Genomic DNA, 18301 nt, shown 5'->3' on the forward strand with positions numbered 1-18301 from the left:
GCTTACTTGGAAGGGGATTAATGACAACAAATACCTGCAGGTCTAAGGTGAGCATGTGATGTGGCACAGGAGGCATGAAAAAGTTGACTAAGCCCTCTTAAAGATAGACTCACCTTGTGTAATACATGCTGGCCTAATACATAGTCACACACACACACCAAAATACAACAAATATTACATTTTATGTATAAAATTGTGTCTATTGTTTTGTAGTACACAACTAGCTTGTGGGAAAGGGACCATTTTGAAATTTAGCAACAACAGAGCAGAAATGTGGTAATATGGTTGCAAGTATTCCACCAACAACATCAACATTTATTATGCATATTGCATAAAATATCTGGCTTTAATGTATATATAAAGATTTACGTACAGTCATCACAGCACAGAATCTTATCCAAATATTCCTCAAGATAAATTGAAACTCCCCCTTGCACATATTTATATTTTTCCAGTCATGCCAGACATATCTTCTAACTAAGTCACTTAGTTGATGTACAGTTCACAAGCACAAACATTGCTGGCACTGTGTGTCAGTGTGTCAGTTTGGGGTTAAGTCTGCAAATATTAACTACACAAAAAATTTAATATATACGATAAATTGACACAAAGAAAACACATTTCATCACAATATTTGAACATTTTCCTGTGTATCTATTATGTGAATTCCTTCTACATGAAAATGTGAGCTGGCCTTAGATTCCTTGAAGTTCCTAATAATCAGACACCTACAATAACAATGAGCCATCTTCACCCATCTGTGCATTAGCCACCCTTCAGTGAACTTTTGACCTCTCCTAATCCATGTTGCTGCTGCAAAGAGTCAGGGTCCTGTGTGGGTGAATGTTTAGTGACTGTACTTACTAGAAAAGGGTTTCCCTTAATCCTCAATCTTCTTCGACCATCAACTTCAAATTGGCTACTCTCCCTGAGAAACATTGATGTTACAGATTGATTTACAGATTGATGTACATACTGGTGTGTGTGAGATTTGACATATTTTATATTATCTTGCCATTAATTGACATGACAACCCATGGTGACAGGCTTATGAAGGAATTACTTACAGACACGAAAAGGCAATATGTGACCTGACAAAAAAACACTGGCAAGTCCATAATCTGAAAAAGGTCAACTGATTGCTGTATGCAGTTGAGTCCAGGTCTATTTCAGACATGTCATGACAAGGATGATCTGTGAAGTCAATTCAGAAAAACAATTTATCAATGGACTGGGCACCTACTTAGCACTAATCGGATACCCAGTTCATTTAAAACTGACTTAGAGGGTCATACTCCTACCTGTGAGGACAATATTACATTGTGCAATACCAGGTCTTCCAGGCAGAAAAAGCCACAAAAGACGCCTTCCTCCAATTGGTTGCCTTTATTTTCCAGTATGTGTCAAATTGCTTCAATACCATCTGATACATAGGCCTATGTCATAATGGAATATAATGTCTGATTACATATAGAGTATATATATATATATATATATATATATATATATATATATATATATATATAGTCAACTGCATGACATTTACTACTGTTTCAAATTTAGCTACTACTGTTTTAAATTAGCACATGCATTAACTATAGTTATGTAAAAGTTGGATAAAAATACCTCCTTCCATAGAGACACAATACCACCTGTCTATTTTAGGATTACAGGCTGTACTCTCCATGGACACGGCTAGCCCTCTGGCAGCTGCTGGAGCTGGGGTCCAGGACTCATTTGTGTAGTCCGTCCACTCTCCCGCCTCGTCCCCACCAACCCTCTGAGAAGCTCTCAGCACAGACACATACAATTTTAGAGAGCTGGACAGGACTGGACTGGACTGGGAGGGAAATGTTTCCGCCGCCATCTTTGCCACATTGATATTTAGTAGGTATGTGGCCAGGCAACATATGTGTGGACCTGACTCCCACAATGCCAAAGCACTGAGACAAACAGGCAGGCAGGAGAGTGACTAGTTAAAGCCCAAAGAATCAAAAGCCACCCTGCATTAACACCCAAGTCTTTCAAACTTCACTATAATCAACATTTAATCCATTTCAAATAACACAGTGTTTATTTTTAACACATTGTTGCCTGAAAAAGAAGTCGGGTAATAGACTTAATAGGATTGCGAGGGAAAAGGGAGCACTATAATGGCGTGGGTAATCTGAGGGGGAGGGCAGACAGGTCACCTTATAAAGTCCGGCAGAGAGGAGGCGGCCGCCGCACTCTCCACATCACCGAGGGATTTACAGCCTGGGGGTGAGGGGCACACACGGAACAAACACACACACTGGAGAGGTAAGAGCTAGTCCTATTTGACCGCTGGTCCGCACAAACACGGCCAGACTCTGAGCTCAAAGATCAGAGGGGCAGAGGAGTGACCGACAGCAGCATAGCTGGTCAGAAGTTACTGAGAGTTCTTGTAGTCAGAGAGAGTTAAGAGAATATACAACTGGATTTTACTTGCTAAAGATTGTTATTTCTCCTAGTGTGTCTGTCAATAACTACTGTATGATAGAGTTAAATTACATGGCTCTTATCTCTGATTCAACTGTACCTTTAAATCATGAACAGCCCTAATCAGTTGCCTAAAGTGATATATACAAGTTTGTTAAATGTTCTGAGATATGTTTTATGCGATTTGGATGGAAGGCTATATGGTATAGTGAAGGACAGGTAAACACCCCCAACATTCCCACCTGCTGCTGCTGCTGCTGCTGCGTACTCAGTCAGTAACATAGCCTACAGTATGATTACTTCTCTGTTATTAGAACTGATTAACCATCTACTGTATAGTCTCTCTTAAAATGTCTCATGGATTTTCAGTAATGTTTGCTTGCTTTAATATAACATGCAAACAACATTAAACACAACTATAAAAGTAATTGAAGAATAACAGCTAATGTTTGACCAAAATGGTTTAAAGGTACAGACAGATTGAGACACCAAAATGCTCTGCTACTCCATTCAGGCCTGATAGTAACATTGTGAAAGGGGATGTTAAACTGGTATCAAGGACCCAGTCTAGTTATGCAGGTGCTGACATGTGGCTTTGTTTGTAAATGTACAACAGTAATAAACAAGCTCCTATGGGAGATAATCTTATTATAAGGTATACCAGGTGAAGTCAACACAGATGCTCTAATCCAAGATTAAACTGCACTTCATCGTAATGTTAATCTTTTGGTGATACCTGAATCCTGCTGGATTACATGCAACACTTCATCAATGGGTTTTTCAATGGGTTATCTAATCATACACCTTTCACATTGCAGATACCCCCTGGCAGTGTAATACGATGGCCAAGTAAGTGTTTCCTAAACCTGATTCTATATTACTAACTCCATACTACTGAGGTTGACTACTGAGCCACCACAGATGAAGTGGTGCAGTGGTCCCATTCAGACATAGATTACTTCAACTTTGATCAGTGTGCATAGTTTTATAAATATAGTTGTTGTATAGTTGTTATTATTGTTAAATGTCTTGTAATGTCTTGACTTGACATATATTGTTTTGTTTAATGTCTTGACATACTATTTCATGATAAGGTAAAGGCCATTTCTGAATAATCCTAAATACCAGTATGGCAGGCAATTAAATCAATCAATCAATCAATCAATCAATCAATCAATCAATCAGTCATTTATTTTTGTCTGGATTCTCTGCATAACTTCATTCAGTTCCTCCAGATACTAAAATGTAGGTTTAGATGGCTTTTTCCAACAATGCAGTTGATGTTTATCCAAGTATGAATACTCGTAGGGCTAAAGTCACTTCGTTCATTCACAGCAGTGTATTCTCTTCCGAAAATAAATGAAGGTTGAATGAATGTTTTAAACCTTCCTCAATACACGTCACTGCTTAGTGAAACACAAGCGGTCCGGGCAATCCAGAAGCCTCATCCTTTAACAAGAACTGACAGAGGGACAACCAATTTAGTTAGGCGGATACACCGCAACAGGAGGTAACTGACCACAAGAAGGAGCAAGTTCATCAGACAAAATCGTGATGAATGGAATGTGAGCAAAGAATGACCTTTCAGATAAATTAATTTCAACTCAAGCCTTTCTTTTCCCCTGCAGGATCTATAAGAAGACCAGTCGCAATGGCTCGGTGAGGAGCAAAGGACTTTCTTTATCACAAGACCAGGAGAATAGTCATTTTTACACTGCCAAATTACAGTCAAATGAGTTTCGTGGTCTATTAAATTGTGTCCTTTTGTAGATTGCTCTTTATCTAGGAAAGAGGGACTTTGTGGACCATGTGGACAATGTTGATATTGTTGGTAAGTCTAATGGAAATGGACATTTTGTAAGACACCTGCACTTGATAGTTACTTAACATCCACAAATTTTTTTATGCGTTTATGTGCCCATAATAGATGGCGTGATCAAAATAGATCCATCGGATCTCGCTGGGAGAAAAGGTATGCTTCACTCCCCTCTTTCTTTGTAAAGATTTATTTTTCCTCAGCATCTCCACTAAGAATTGCATGCCAAAAAACATTTCTCAATATGTAATTTCTCTCCGCAGTATGGGTTTCTCTCACCTGTGCTTTTCGCTATGGCCGCGAGGATTTGGATGTGATTGGTTTATCATTCCGAAAAGACATCTGGATTGAGCACCTTCAGGTGTACCCTCCGACCAGTGAACCCAAGCCAGCTAACACACACGTGCAAGATGCACTTCTGAGGAAGTCTGGAGAAGATGGACACCCATTCACTTTCGCTGTGAGTCACCATTGCACAAACTTAAGATATAGCTGACAGGAACAGTATAGCTCAACCAGGTTTACAAACATCGCCATTAAAAGCTGTGTGTTTTGTCTAGCTTCCCACAAATCTACCTTGCTCTGTCACCCTTCAACCTGGTCCAGGCGATGCTGGCAAGGTAGGCATTCTTTCCCTCCTTATGTGTCATACTCCATCTATGATATCCCAAATCTAATCTCTTCACCTGTCTCTGCAGGCGTGTGGTGTTGATTTTGAAGTTAAGGGCTACATTGCCATGGAAGCAGACAATCCAGATGAGGAAATTGATAAAAAGTGAGGAGGAATACATCCCTCATCAACACAAACAAACCACACAGAGACATCAGTTTTAGATTGACCATAATAACCTTACCTTATTGGTTTATAGGGATACAACCCGCTTGATCATCCGAAAGATACAGTTTGCTCCAGACAAACTAGGTGCTGGTCCAAAAGCTAGCATCAGTAAACAGTTCATAATGTCTGAGAAACCAATTCAGATCGAGGCTTCAACTGAGAAAGAGGTATAAAGTTAGTTGGTTAAAAACAATCACACCGTAACATCCCTTGGAACACCTTAAACATATGCCAGTATATACCAAAGTAAAGATTCTTTGAAATAAACAGCTCGAGTGATTTCCTTATAACTAAAGATCTGTTCTGTTCATCAATCAGCTTTACTACCATGGAGATCCCATTCCAGTTACTGTAAAAATCAACAATGATAGCAATAAAGTGGTGAAGAAAGTCAAAATCTCAAGTAAGTTTAGAAATATATGATTATTATATAATACTAATAATGATTATGGAATCATGAATGACACATGAACCTATCCTAAATTAATTACAGAATCTTAAAATCTTAGATCAATATACTTACTCCACAGCATTTTCTTATATCTAGTTGACCAAACGACAGATGTGGTCCTGTATTCTGCTGACAAATACACTAAAGTTGTACTATGTGAGGAATTCGGGTAAGTTCATACTTTTGCAAAGATAAGCACGAAATGAAACCCTTGCACTTTTCTTATGTCCAAGGCAGTTAATATTAGGCCTCTTTTTTGTGCTAAACTTACTTATGTACAAGTATACATTTTCCTAACAGAGACCAAGTTGATCCCTCGTGCACCCTTGAAAAGGAATACAGAGTTACCCCTCTGCTGGCCAACAACACAGAGAAGCGCGGTTTGGCACTAGATGGCAAACTGAAGGATGAGGACACAAACCTGGCATCATCGACCATGTAAGTGGAGATTCAAACTGTCCATTAGTCATACTGACAGCCAAACTCTGAGTGATTCCTAGAATGTTAAAAAGGACAACAAAAGGGGTTGATCCCTATCTGGGCATCATACACTAATTTGATCTCCTCATGCACAATGCAGCATCCGACCTGACATGGATAAGGACATCTTGGGAATTCTGGTGTCCTACACAATCAAAGCAACTGCTGTGGTGTCCGGTGGTGGAATCCTTGGAAGCCTTACATGCAGGTTAATAGAAATATTCAGGGTAAATAACATCTTGATATTGCCGTTAACACTTTACACAAGTAAAAGGTAAACCGTTTCTTCCTTCTTCTGATAGTGATGTGACTGTGGAGATTCCTTTGGTCCTGATGTCCCCAAAGCCAGCAGGTAAGCAGGTGTTTCACTGAGTGAAAGAAAAGCCGGGACAGGGGCAGCAAAAGGCTGGAAAAGTAGTGTAATGTTAAAGAAAACACAAGGAGGAAGACTTCACCACTAATAAGGTTAACTGGCACCATTGTTAGGTATAAAAAGAGCCTCCCAGAGGCACAGTCTCTCATGCAGAGAGAGATGCATTATCACCAGAGACTTTCTAATGAGGAGACACAGCACTCAAAGAATCTCCCAAAGAAATGCATAGGTTCAGTTCGTAACGCAAACATGGTAGTCATCTACACTTATTCCGCCATATTGTCATATTGTGAGGTATTTGAGGATTTCATCATCTGTAGTTCATAATAGTGCAACTTTTCCAGCCTTTTGTTGCCCGTCCCAACTTATTTGAGACATGTTGCTGGTATTACATTCAAAATAAGCATATATTTTTCATGACATTTTCAACATTACAACAGTTTCAACATTTGATATGTTGTCAATATCCTTTTACAACCAAATATGGGTTTACAAGACTTGAAGATTATCATATTTTATTTACATTTTACACAGCGTCCCAAGTTTTTTGGAAACAAGGTTGTAAATTAGATTATTTTAACAATATTGTCATCCTTTACATTATGCCTGACAAAAATGGGACAGTTTTAAGGTACAGTCTGTGATTCCAACCCACTACATTGTTTTAAACACTATTCCAGCTAATCAACATGTTGCATTAAAGAGCATGCTGGAAGGTCTGAAAGTTCATAGACTGTTGAGCTCAAATATCAGTAACCTTCCGTCAGAATCTCAGACAAAACCTTCACATTTTGATTTGATGCTTCGCTGAATCACAGACAAAACCTTCACATTTTGATTTGGTGCTTCGCTGAAATGTTTTACCGTTAAAATAATGCAGGCATTTTCAGTATCTAACCACCTGTCTATCTCTCACTCACTAAGGGTATGGGTAAACTGTTTTTATGTCTAACTCTGAATACATTCATGTTGTTGCTCCACAATTGCTTTTTTAGATGGCCACTCCTTTTATATGTGCACACAAGTCCAAGTATGTATGGGCCATATCTTTCCCCAGATACAGGCTATAGTTACAGTATGCCTAGATTGGGAGTCACTTAAATCAGCATTAGGGTAGTACTTTTACATCTGTACAAAATAAAACAGGTAAAAATATTTTTTTTTCTAATTATGCATTTATTGACGCTTGCAATGTGAGGCGGTGAATATTTAAATCTGTTGACACTACTTAATAACCGAATATGTTATTGAAAATAATCACCACATAATAATATTTGAAGAAACAGAAAATAATCGCCACATAATTATAGTCGAAGAAACAGAAGAAAATTATTAATCTCACTCACTCTCTTTCTTTCCTGCTCTCCATTGTTCTCATGACACAGATATGTAAGTACAAACTAACCACTTACATTCTTTAACTTTCTCCAACAGTCACCTTGGTGTGAGGTATACATAAGAAATGTCATACATCTATACATACTGTATATAAACATCTATACATACTGTATATAAGAGGAGCAACCTGAAACAATCTGAATATGAATATGAGAGAGGGAAGAGGCTAAGCAAATAAATAATTGCAAACTTTTATAAAGACACATTTGTTCTTGTGATATTCATAAGCAAGTCTCTGCTCCTCTCATGTGTGTTAAAGCATTTCATGAACTGCAAGAATCGGGAATAAATACCTCTATAGTGAAGGTGAGGAGAATCTCATGAACCTCAGCTGTCCTGTTCACTTCTTCATGGGCCATAGTACATGGTAAACATATATAGGCTATAAACAAGTGAACAAATGCATAAGTGAGTAAAACTCTTGCCACACAAAACTATAGCTTATGTACCGTATTTTCAGAACTATAAGTCGCACCGGAGTATAAGTCGCACTAGTCAAAAAATGTGTCATGAAGAGGAAAAACCCATATATATAAACATATACAGTATATGTTGCACCTGAGTCGCAGGACCAGCCAAACTATGAAAAAAAGTGTGACTTAGTCTGGAAAATACGGTATGTGTTTTATAGTGGTTCATCTTCTTTGGGTCAGTTTCCCATGCATGACTAAGTCCTGAACTAGACTGAAAGGTCAATGTCTAGGATTTGGTTTAATACATCTAAACCAGCCCTTAATGTCAAAGTAAAATAGTAGCCTGAATGTGCACAACAAATAAGAGGTTACACATGTTTATGTGCAAGAGACGGACAAACAGAAATCAATGCAGCTCTTGAAGAAGTGTGCAGTTGTCCTTTGAGATGCGTGACAAGTATGTGCTTGGGTCAAATTTTGGCTTTCCAATCTAATGCACAAATGTTGAGGTGCTCAGTCTGGCAGTGATTTTATCTGTGCAGTTGTGAAACAAGGCACTAAACAACCGGTAAATGAGAACAAAAAATATCTGAGGCCAAGTTGAAATAGACTGCTTCTTCATACGTTTGATTTAAGGTAAATTAAAGCCATTATGTTGACAAGCGAACTTACAGTTGCAAAAATGATCAGTGGATGGGAAAGGGAACTGACAGACTGTATGATTTTGATTTTGTTTTGTTTGTTTTCTGCATGGACATTAGATCTGACATCATACTGGAATAGCTCCCCACTGCAGAACAGACTGGAACACTACCAACGTGAAGACACAGACTCTCGCAGAAACACAGAGATATACTTCCCTCGAATCAAATCTCGTCATAAACCAAGTACCTGCACCACATCATAATGCCCTTTATTGTGTCCTTCAACTGAAGGGCTTTTTCTAGAGTCTGGACTGAGACCCCAGTGCGTGAGACTCACAATTTCCAATTGTGTGTAAAAATGAAATGTTTACTTCGATGATTTTGCCTTTCAAAATGTTGAGTGTTCAAAATAAGTTATTAAAGTGTTTTTGTCTTGAGATGTTCACATAAAAATATGTATGCACTGTGCTACATTGCCTGCCATAGGCCCAATAAAGAATTTCAACTTTTACCAGCAAAGGGTTGAAACGAGTCTGTGCTCCACTGTCATACAGGCCTACTTTATCCAAATTGTGGCTTTTGCAGAAACTAAAGAGGGAATCTCAGTACAGAAATGAAGAGGGAAAACGTGCCACACAGCATCACTTCTGCAGTCAGCTATAGCCTATGTTCATTTGCATGTGCCTAAAAAGCTAAGCAAAGGTGCAGCCAGTTCAGTTTAAATGTATTGAACAAGTTTTCCATTTAAAATAGTGATAGCACAAAACTTGATGTTTTGCGATGTTGAAGGTCTATCTTGAAATAAGGTGATGCAAGGTTCTAAATTACATGATTTGTCATCCTCCTACAGCAGTAGGCCTAATGGTTCAAAGGTCACATACGTGTCAGTACGGCTACTATAATGAATGAAGATCTAAAGGTCACATACGCGTCAGTAGGGCTACTATAATGAATGAAGATCTAAAGGTCACATACATTTGTCAGTAGGGCTACTACACAATGAATGAAGATCTAAATGTCATTTTATGTTGGTGAAAAGGAGATTGCGAAGACGTCACAAGGCCTACATCAAAAAAAATATATCCTATTATTTTGATTCAGAAATTTAGAGACATTTGATTTGGTGAGATGAAAAGAGAACAAAATCATAGTCCAAAATAAACAAAGAGCGTTTTGTAAAAATAATAGCTTGTATTCAGCTGTGTCCTGGCACACGTTTATTTTGACTGAATCATTGACAACAATCAACCAAACTAAAATGCTAAGTTAACGTTACGACATGGCTGCAAGTAGCTGGCTATGTAGCAAGTTAGCCTAGCAACTGCCGGACTGCATCCATTCAGCTGAAGTAAAGCAACACTGACTCAAGGGCACGTAAACAGCCGGAGCTACACCAGCAGGTAAGATGGATTTTTTTCGGGGCCCGTACTTTTCCAGTTTACACTCAACGTTTTGTTTGATGTATGACAAGGATATAAATAATTTTGTTGACTCCAAATCACATCCCACACTTTTAACGTTTTGGTGGGTAAAAATGTGACTTAATATGCTTTAGATAGCTATGTTATGACTGCGTCACCCGGTTAACTAACTTGCTAGCATGCTAGCGCTCGTGAGCATTGTCAACAGCAGAGGTTCTGTTCGATCCTGAGACTTTTTGGGGGTGTTAAGGTGACCAGTGTGTAGTAAAAGCTTGTGACTTATTGGTTTTGTGTGGGTTGAAACAACTATTGTAACAATTTCAGCAATGTGCCGATGGATGTAACATTAGCGTATATGCTAATGTGTCAGTGGTTGTCTAGCTAGTTCGCTATGGCCATTATTTTTTAACCTGGTGTTTACTTTGAAGTATCACATTTTTTTAAAGATATACTTTCCTTGTTAAGAGGTGCTCTATGTAAATATGTAGATTGTAATTGTAACGTAAGACAACTACATAGTTATATTGCTGATTTGTCTCTATAAACCTTACCTCGCGTACTATGAAACAGGCTAAGCCCCTCCTCGTATGGTCCATTTTCCATTACCCATGATTCAATCCTCCACGGTGGCCATGCTGCTGCAGGCCGCTGCGGGCTGGAGCTAGGCAGGACTCCGGCATAAGAAAAACTGTAAAGGGGAAAGGAAGATACATATCTACTATGCTTTGCACCTATGTTGGGGTATATTTTAGATTCTAGTCATAGATTTTAGACAACATGTTGCCGCGTATTCTTAAAATTTCCCATGAAGATAGGTAAAAATAGCAATACAATGTTTACAGTGTCTGGGTTAGCAGTGTGTCATATCTCTCTGCATACTCTGTGTTTTTACAGTTAATAGTACTAAATGATTTTCCATTGGGTTTTAAAGTTGTTGGAATATTGTTATTAGCCCACAACAGGATGGATAGCCTAGGTGATGTTTTTGCCCTGTTGTAACTAACTGAATGCCCTTTGTCTCTACCGTGCATTTTTTTCTTCTTTTTTCATTTTTCTTGTATCTGCAGGTATGGCCCACAAGTGATGTAGAAGGTGCTGGAGATGGCTGAAGGAACTCATGTTGGCGACATGCCCTCCTTCCAGCCGGTTCCAAGTGCTGAAGCAAAAAAGAGGCCAAATTCATCAGATGGAAGTAAGTGTACCTCTTGCCAAAAATGTTTTAGTTACTTTGCTGATAGTATAGCAAGTACTATAAGTATTCTATGCTTTTTAATTTAAAAAAGTAGAATTAAGCCGAGGTTCATTCTTGTTCTTTTAATTACAGGAGAGGAGCCAATGAGGAAGATGCCGGTGTCAAAATATAACCCCAGGCCTCGATTTGAGCCTGTGCAATTTGTCAGTAGTGGCGTAAGTGGGGGAACCACAGATGAGAAGGAGAATGAGAAAGATCGCAGGAGAGGAGAGATGAACAGTATGAGACCGAGAGATCCTCCACACTCCACGTACAGCCGTCCGTACGGCTCCTCGTCAACATACGACCGCGGCTCGTCATACGGCTCTGACTCGTGGGCGGATCGCAGAGGCAGAGACGTGGCTTCAGGCAGCACCAGTGGCCTCGGCTACGGCAGCAGAGGGTCCGGCTCAAACTACATGTCGAAAATTCAACAGGACTACACAGCTAGATACGACGCACATAGTTCCAGACAGCCTGACTCCTCCTCCCAGTCCTACAGGTATGATGGGTATGGCGGAGGCAACAGGTCTAGGGGCTGGGACTCGGGGGGGCGTCAGGGCCTGGGATTTGGACATCAGGACAGACCTTCGTCCAGCAGAGCTTTTAGTCGCGTCTGTAACAGTCCAGGGAGGGGCACCCCCATGCAGGCGGTCATCTCTTCTCAGCCCACTCCAGTGGCTCCTGCCACTCTGGAGGAGAAGCAGAGATTAGTTGCACGCGTGGCGTGCGCCATTGCAACCACATCCAGAGACCCTACGGCTTTGAGTGGCTCTGACACGCCAAACTACAATTTTATCCTGAGCCGGAGCATCCAGGCCTGCAAGACCAACCCCGAGTACATTTATGTCCATCTCAAAGATATCCCTCCAGACGACCTGCCCAAGAACAGAAAAGTGCCCACCGATGGATATGCATGCGAGCTGAGATGTCAGTCTGTTTACTTAGCGACAGGGTATTCTGGAAGCAAAAACGGTGCCAGGGACCGCGCTTCAGAACAGGCCGTTAAGCTCTTCCTGCAGCCTGTGGAGGCTCGTGTGGTGCAGCGCAAATACAAGCATGCTCCTGTAAATGACATTGTGGTGTGTCCAATGCATGTCCCGACCCCAGTATTAGTCCCACCACTTCGCAATCCAGAGGACAAGCCACCGCTGAGCTCCAAGGGTATTTATGAACCAGACAAAACCAAGCACTGGACAGAGTTTGTAATTGTGGACAATGCTGTGGATGCTATCTGCATCCTGAATAACTCTGCAGCTTACAATCGCATGAAAATTGACTACAAATTTGAGCCGGTCCCCAATAGCAACATCTTCGTGTGTAGTGTGTACTTGCAAGAGGAACTTGTTGCACAGGCTAGGGGAACCAAGAAGACCTCAAAGCATTCAGCTGCTGAAGAGGCCCTTAGGAAGCTGAGGTTGAATCAGGCTGCCAGACAGCAGCAGCAACAGCAGCAGCAGCAACAGCAGCAGCAACAACAACAGCAACAGCAGCAGCAGCAGCAGCAGTACTCCCAGAGCAGTTATCATCCAGACAGTGGTGGACGCTTCAGCCAACATGGGGTCAGGAAGAAACAGCTTAGCGAATTAGTGATCCTAGAAAATTCCGACAATGCCATCTGTATTATCAACGATACTGCCCAATTCAACAAAGTGTCTGCTGACTACAAGTTCACAGTACTGCCAGACCACCGCTGGAGATGCGAGGTGTACTTAGAGGGTCAGTATGTGGCATCGGGTGTTGGGCCCAAGAAACATGTGAAACACATCGCAGCAGAGGAAGCCCTGGTGGTTCTACGGCAGACACAGGCAGTGGTAAAGTCCAACCTCAGGAAGGAAGGCTACGCAGACGCTCTGTCCCGTACCCAGATCTTGGCTCGGTCCGGGGAAGACTGCATGCAGCAGGAGATCAAAGAGGACAATATTGGCAACCAGCTGTTGCGCAAGATGGGCTGGACCGGAGGTGGACTGGGCCGCGAAGGAGAGGGCATAGCTGAGCCCATCAGGGTGAAGGAGCAGTTCACCAGGGAAGGGTTGGGCATGGATATGAACCGGCCCGGGAGCCAGCTCACCAAACGAAACATTGAGGAGATCATTCGCAATTATGCCGTGTCGGACCGCAGCGATGACCTGCGCTTCTCCACCGAGCTCAATAATGACGAGCGCAAGCAGATCCACCAGGTGTCCCAGAAGTACGGCTTGCGCAGCAAGTCGTACGGACAAGGCAAGCAGCGCTTCCTCATTGTCAGTCGCAAGGTGCATAAAGACCAGTTGATTGGTCAGCTCCTGCAGGAAGGGCAGGTGGGCAGATATGAGCTGGTGAAACCTCAGGCGTCTCACTGACTGGACATTAAGAACCCCAAGTAATCTAAAGATAATTTTCAGTCTAGGGGTGTCTTGTGAAATATACTCTTCTGTTTGATTTCTCAAAAAGATTTGCTGTAAAAGAAACTGTACAATGTATTTTTCAAACTCCTCTGTATCAGGAAACACCTCTGTTGCTTCTTCATTCCTGGACAGACAATTAGATAACTCATGTAGGCAGTCGATACTGAACACAAGTAGATATTTTGTTTTGTGTTGTGCATTTTCTGTGTGTGCTTTTTACCATGTCATTCCACTTAATCTTGTCTGCTGTAGCTCTCACTTTGGCACTCTGGGGCAAGCCAAGATTTTTTTTTTGTTCACAAGTTGTAAACACAAAGAAGCCAACACGCAAAGGTTTCAGTCATCTCGTATCCTTGGAGCATAGACAGTGGATGACCACAAGGGAGCTAGTTTTTGCGGTGGGTGCTCCATTTTACTCTACTTTTGTAGACATTCCATAACTTGGATTTTGTTTAATACAAAATTTCACCATTCACAGCCATCATCTATTACAAGATCTTTTTTATCAGCCTGACATGACTTCTGCAGAATACTTATCATGACTCTGATGAACTGATGTATTCCAAACAGTTGAAAAACAGAGCCCATCTTTAAAACAAGACTTGTCTGAGAGTAAGCCATTTACAATGCTATGACCTGGTAAATGTGCAAGCAGTAATATCTGTAAGATGTAGGTGAAATAGCCTTTTTTGTTTGTGGATACTGTTAACTTGTCTGCTTGTTTTCATATCTGTAATAACTGAACAATAAACTCAATCTGATCGTCATCACTGAACTACGACCCAAGAGGATCACTCCATTTCATTCCCCCTCCTCCCCACTACCCAACCTTAATAAAAATGCATTTCCAGACTTTGATTTTACTGTTTATTTACAAGAAGTGAGAAAATGTACAGTTTCTTACATGGGTTACTAGTGCAAATTTGACACTCTGAAATTTGATGTGCATTAGAAAAAATGTTCATCCAGATGATTGGAATCAGACGCTGCATTAAAGGACAAGCACACAAGAGCGTCATGCCCAGGCTGTTGGATTAGAAACTCCTTGTGGGATTAAGAAGTAAACGGCACTTGAAATCAAACCAGAAAGGTGCGCAAGTAAACCATGCAAACCAGGTAACAACAGGGTAGGGGACAGTGTATTGACAGTGAGTATACATCTTCAACAGTGCCATGTCGATACATTCTGAGTCCAAGATTAGTGACACAACTTATGTGCTTCAGAACAGTTTCCCCTTTAAAAACTGAATCCAAAACAAACTGATAAAACAAGAGCTCCTTTCTAACAGGAAGTTGAAGATATGCCTTGGTGGATACTATTTTTTTTTTTTTTTGATACTCCCATCTTGGTGGATACTCTTAATCAGAATGCACATCACAATGTAAGACAGTCATACCTTTTCTGACATTACAAATGTATGTTAACACCACCAGTCGTAATTGTACTAGGGATGTCAAATAAAACTTAGATCAGGCACTGACCTGTCTGCCTGAACTAAATTTAGTTTCTTTAAACAAAACACATAATTTAGCTTAGGTAAAAATCAGTGAGAAGGGGTAAATAAAACATGGTTTATGTGAGACTTAATTCACTGAATTTGGGCATAAGAACACCAGATCAAAATATAACTCCTTACACCAAACTGCAATGCAACCAACTCTCGTTAACGGTCAAAGAGCACACAACTTGCACCTAAGGGGGCAAACTCCAAGTAAAATATGGCAGAAAAGACCATCTCCAATTTAAAGGGTGGCGGTAAAAAAAAAAAAAATGTTGCAAATAACCCAGGCACAACATGGTACATATAATTTAGTATAAATGTGCCTTTTCGGGGGAGAGGGTCCTGCATGAGGGAGATCACAACACAACAGCACTCTAACCTTGCAAAGAGCTAAGGAACAGACAATTCTACCGAGTAAGAGTAGGAAGATTCAAAACATGATGTGTATTTATTTTAGTCTTGCGCGAGACTGATGTATGGAGGCTGGGTACTGTTCATACTTGGTGGAGTCAGAGGGGTCAACAGTCTCGCCAGCTCTGTTCTACAATGGCTGACACGCGCTTCTCATATTCTCGCTTGTTCTCCTGGTACAGTTGAGCTGCCTGGCTGTTGGCTGGACTGTTAGGGTTTGGTTCATCCAGTAGTGACTTAAGCATGAAAAAAGTAAAAAAGTTACACACATCAGTATATCTAGTATTTCAAGAGTATAGCATTCTCATGCTGAATTAAGCTAAACATTTTGAAACCTTGTGGCATTTATTAGAATATCAGTACCTGTATAGAGGTTAGGATTGAAGATACATCATAGGTGGGACTCCAGCGATTTTGAAGAATGTCCAAACATATACTACCATCTGCATATACTAAACACAAAACACAACAGACCGTCATGATCATGTAATGAACACCATCATGTGTATCTCTGTACATCTTGCCTATAGAGTTACACTGTATGAACAAAGAAAAAAAAGCAATACCTACCATTTGGATGAAACATTTTGGAGACAAAACGAACTGTGGGGGGTTTGTTTGGGTATTCTTCTGTAAATTCTATTGTGAGCTTGAAAGTTCCTATAGAGAAATAAAACAAAACATTGAAATTTCACATAATTAAAGGTCAATTCAATAATAAGGCATTTTCTGACCCTGTGTTAAGTTACACTTTGTTCCTGTGTGATTTGATATGCCGACTTGATATTTGCAGTTATTTGGCTGTATTCATGCTTGAGAGACATGTCTGGATGAGGCTATCATAGTACCATAGTGCCAGGATTGGGTAAATAATTAAGTATACTGCTTTGCCCTGCCAAGTGTGCCATGTGCTCTATTCTTTAGAACACATACGTAAGAGAAGCTATCTAAATAGCTATACAAGTCCCTATCGTTGTTTTCAATCTCTTACCTTAACAGTAGCACAATTCTTAAGGGCCGTTTGCAATAACACTTAAGCATACTAAACAGCTTCAGTGGGACTGTGTGTAAGGTAGTACATAATCACTTGGTTGACTGCCATTACGACATGAGCAGATTGGGTTTTAGCCCAAATAGTCAGGAGTTTTCCTATTCAGAGTTACACATCTAACTCGTCACCAGACTGTAATCTCTCAGCACAACCATATTAGGTTAATGGTTACTAAGCAATGCAGTTGTCCTATTCCTGTTAAGATCATGCCCCACCCACTTTCAAGATGAAATTTTTTTTCATCTAAACTTGTTCCATCTACCTATTTGTGCTGTTTTACAGGAGTGGAGTACAGGACAGGAGCCAAACAATAATACATGTACACATCTAGAATGATCTACCAAATGGCTACAGACTGGTCCACCTGAGCAACAGATGAGTGGTGGGTGTGGTCAAGGTCATAAAAAAAAGAAAACGAATATATGGTTATCTTAGCTATTAAACTTACCATCCTCAAAAGGTGTCCCTTCTGGCCTGTTGAAAGAAGGACAAACTTATTCATGTTGTTTAATCTCGTACTCCTATCAAGCAAGTCTTGACAACATAGACTATGCAGCGAAGTACAAATTAACTTGACCCACATGAAATAGCAAGACAAAACTAAGCAACACAACTCAAGCTGGCTATGTTGGTACGATGACTGACTTAAGTTAGGCTACGTCTCAGATTCAGACAAGCAGTGTGCCCTACGAGCTAGGAAGCCTTGACAGCTCTCCTAGCCACCCCTTACCCAAAAATGACTGCATTCCAGACCATGATATTATTTTCTGACGGAGCTCCACTTACTCCTGCTGGAGGATCCTCTTGAAGTCTTTAAACATAAGTCCAATGCAACAATTAAATTAAATACAAAAAGCACTAAAGGCTAAAGCCAAGAGATGTTAACATTAGATTTACTCCCAAGTTATAATTGTGACTTTTGACAAAGCAAATAACCACCGAGATTGGCAAAGGGAATATAATGTTATTTAGACATTGGTCAACGTTATCTATTTTACGTTATATCACTAGTAAACCAGCTCCCAAGTCAACGCTAATATCTATTTCTCATGTTGCCGGCTAGCAATAAACAAGCAAAGGCCATATATTTTTCCATGTCGCTTACCGTTTAAAATCTCTCATTAAACGTCGTCTTGCTGGAGTTGACATTTTTTTTCTAAATGACTAATACAGAGCTTATAACATCGACATCAAAATTTGACTACGGTCTGCAATATTTTGTTATATTTGTCTATCCTACTTTTTATGATCAATCTGGCTAGCCAGTTAGCATGTAGCCTTGATATTCTTGCCTGTTTCACACAGCTAGGTTAGGCCAGGCTCTCAAGGGAACGGAAGTACCACTGCTGAAAATACAGAGGGGGGGGATACGAATAATCGAAAGGTTGTTATTGTATTCTGTTCCAACTAAAACACAGTGGTCAA

General features: G+C 40.4%; 3 protein-coding genes across 3 annotated transcripts; 2 read left to right on the forward strand and 1 right to left on the reverse strand.

The window, feature by feature from the left end:
- Window positions 1–2224: 2224 nt before the first annotated feature.
- arr3b (arrestin 3b, retinal (X-arrestin)) lies at window positions 2225–9382 on the forward strand. Its single transcript, XM_076293029.1, has 15 exons — window positions 2225–2301; window positions 3279–3309; window positions 4089–4119; window positions 4231–4291; window positions 4388–4432; window positions 4540–4736; window positions 4837–4896; window positions 4975–5051; window positions 5146–5281; window positions 5433–5517; window positions 5662–5734; window positions 5866–6003; window positions 6146–6253; window positions 6348–6397; window positions 8991–9382. Exons 2-15 carry the CDS (start codon window positions 3302–3304, stop codon window positions 9134–9136), a joined length of 1215 nt encoding a protein of 404 aa, XP_076149144.1. The 5' UTR covers window positions 2225–2301; window positions 3279–3301; the 3' UTR covers window positions 9137–9382.
- Window positions 9383–10194: 812 nt separating this feature from the next.
- nkrf (NFKB repressing factor) lies at window positions 10195–14764 on the forward strand. The gene is made up of 3 exons (XM_076292508.1): window positions 10195–10273; window positions 11362–11486; window positions 11619–14764. The coding sequence occupies exons 2-3, from the start codon at window positions 11396–11398 to the stop codon at window positions 13865–13867; spliced, it is 2340 nt and encodes a 779-aa protein (XP_076148623.1). The 5' UTR covers window positions 10195–10273; window positions 11362–11395; the 3' UTR covers window positions 13868–14764.
- Window position 14765: 1 nt separating this feature from the next.
- On the reverse strand, window positions 14766–18212 carry ube2a (ubiquitin-conjugating enzyme E2A (RAD6 homolog)). Its single transcript, XM_076292509.1, has 6 exons — window positions 17982–18212; window positions 17607–17687; window positions 17325–17350; window positions 16396–16485; window positions 16189–16277; window positions 14766–16061 (listed from the first exon to the last, which is right to left on the reverse strand). The coding sequence occupies exons 1-6, from the start codon at window positions 18023–18025 to the stop codon at window positions 15933–15935; spliced, it is 459 nt and encodes a 152-aa protein (XP_076148624.1). The 5' UTR covers window positions 18026–18212; the 3' UTR covers window positions 14766–15932.
- Window positions 18213–18301: the final 89 nt, after the last annotated feature.

The sequence above is a fragment of the Alosa pseudoharengus genome, unplaced genomic scaffold (assembly GCF_046254945.1).
Source record: "Alosa pseudoharengus isolate Yale_2024_CS ecotype anadromous, Long Island Sound unplaced genomic scaffold, YU_APseudo_1.1 YU_APseudo_1.1_scf_19, whole genome shotgun sequence".
Taxonomy (NCBI): Eukaryota; Metazoa; Chordata; class Actinopteri; order Clupeiformes; family Clupeidae; genus Alosa; species Alosa pseudoharengus.

Excerpts from the sequence above, each read along its gene's own strand:
- arr3b (XM_076293029.1), top strand. Across the intron at positions 4,292-4,387 it reads GGACAATGTTGATATTGTTG|ATGGCGTGATCAAAATAGAT; the intron begins GTAAGTCTAATG and ends TGCCCATAATAG. Across the intron at positions 5,282-5,432 it reads AGGCTTCAACTGAGAAAGAG|CTTTACTACCATGGAGATCC; the intron begins GTATAAAGTTAG and ends TTCATCAATCAG.
- nkrf (XM_076292508.1), top strand. The coding sequence starts at position 11,396 with ATGGCTGAAGGAACTCATGTTGGCGACATGCCCTCCTTCCAGCCGGTT. Across the intron at positions 11,487-11,618 it reads GCCAAATTCATCAGATGGAA|GAGAGGAGCCAATGAGGAAG; the intron begins GTAAGTGTACCT and ends TTTTAATTACAG.
- ube2a (XM_076292509.1), bottom strand. The coding sequence starts at position 18,025 with ATGTCAACTCCAGCAAGACGACGTTTAATGAGAGATTTTAAACG. Across the intron at positions 17,688-17,981 it reads TTAATGAGAGATTTTAAACG|ACTTCAAGAGGATCCTCCAG; the intron begins GTAAGCGACATG and ends TTATGTTTAAAG. Across the intron at positions 16,486-17,324 it reads AGGGACACCTTTTGAGGATG|GAACTTTCAAGCTCACAATA; the intron begins GTAAGTTTAATA and ends ATTTCTCTATAG.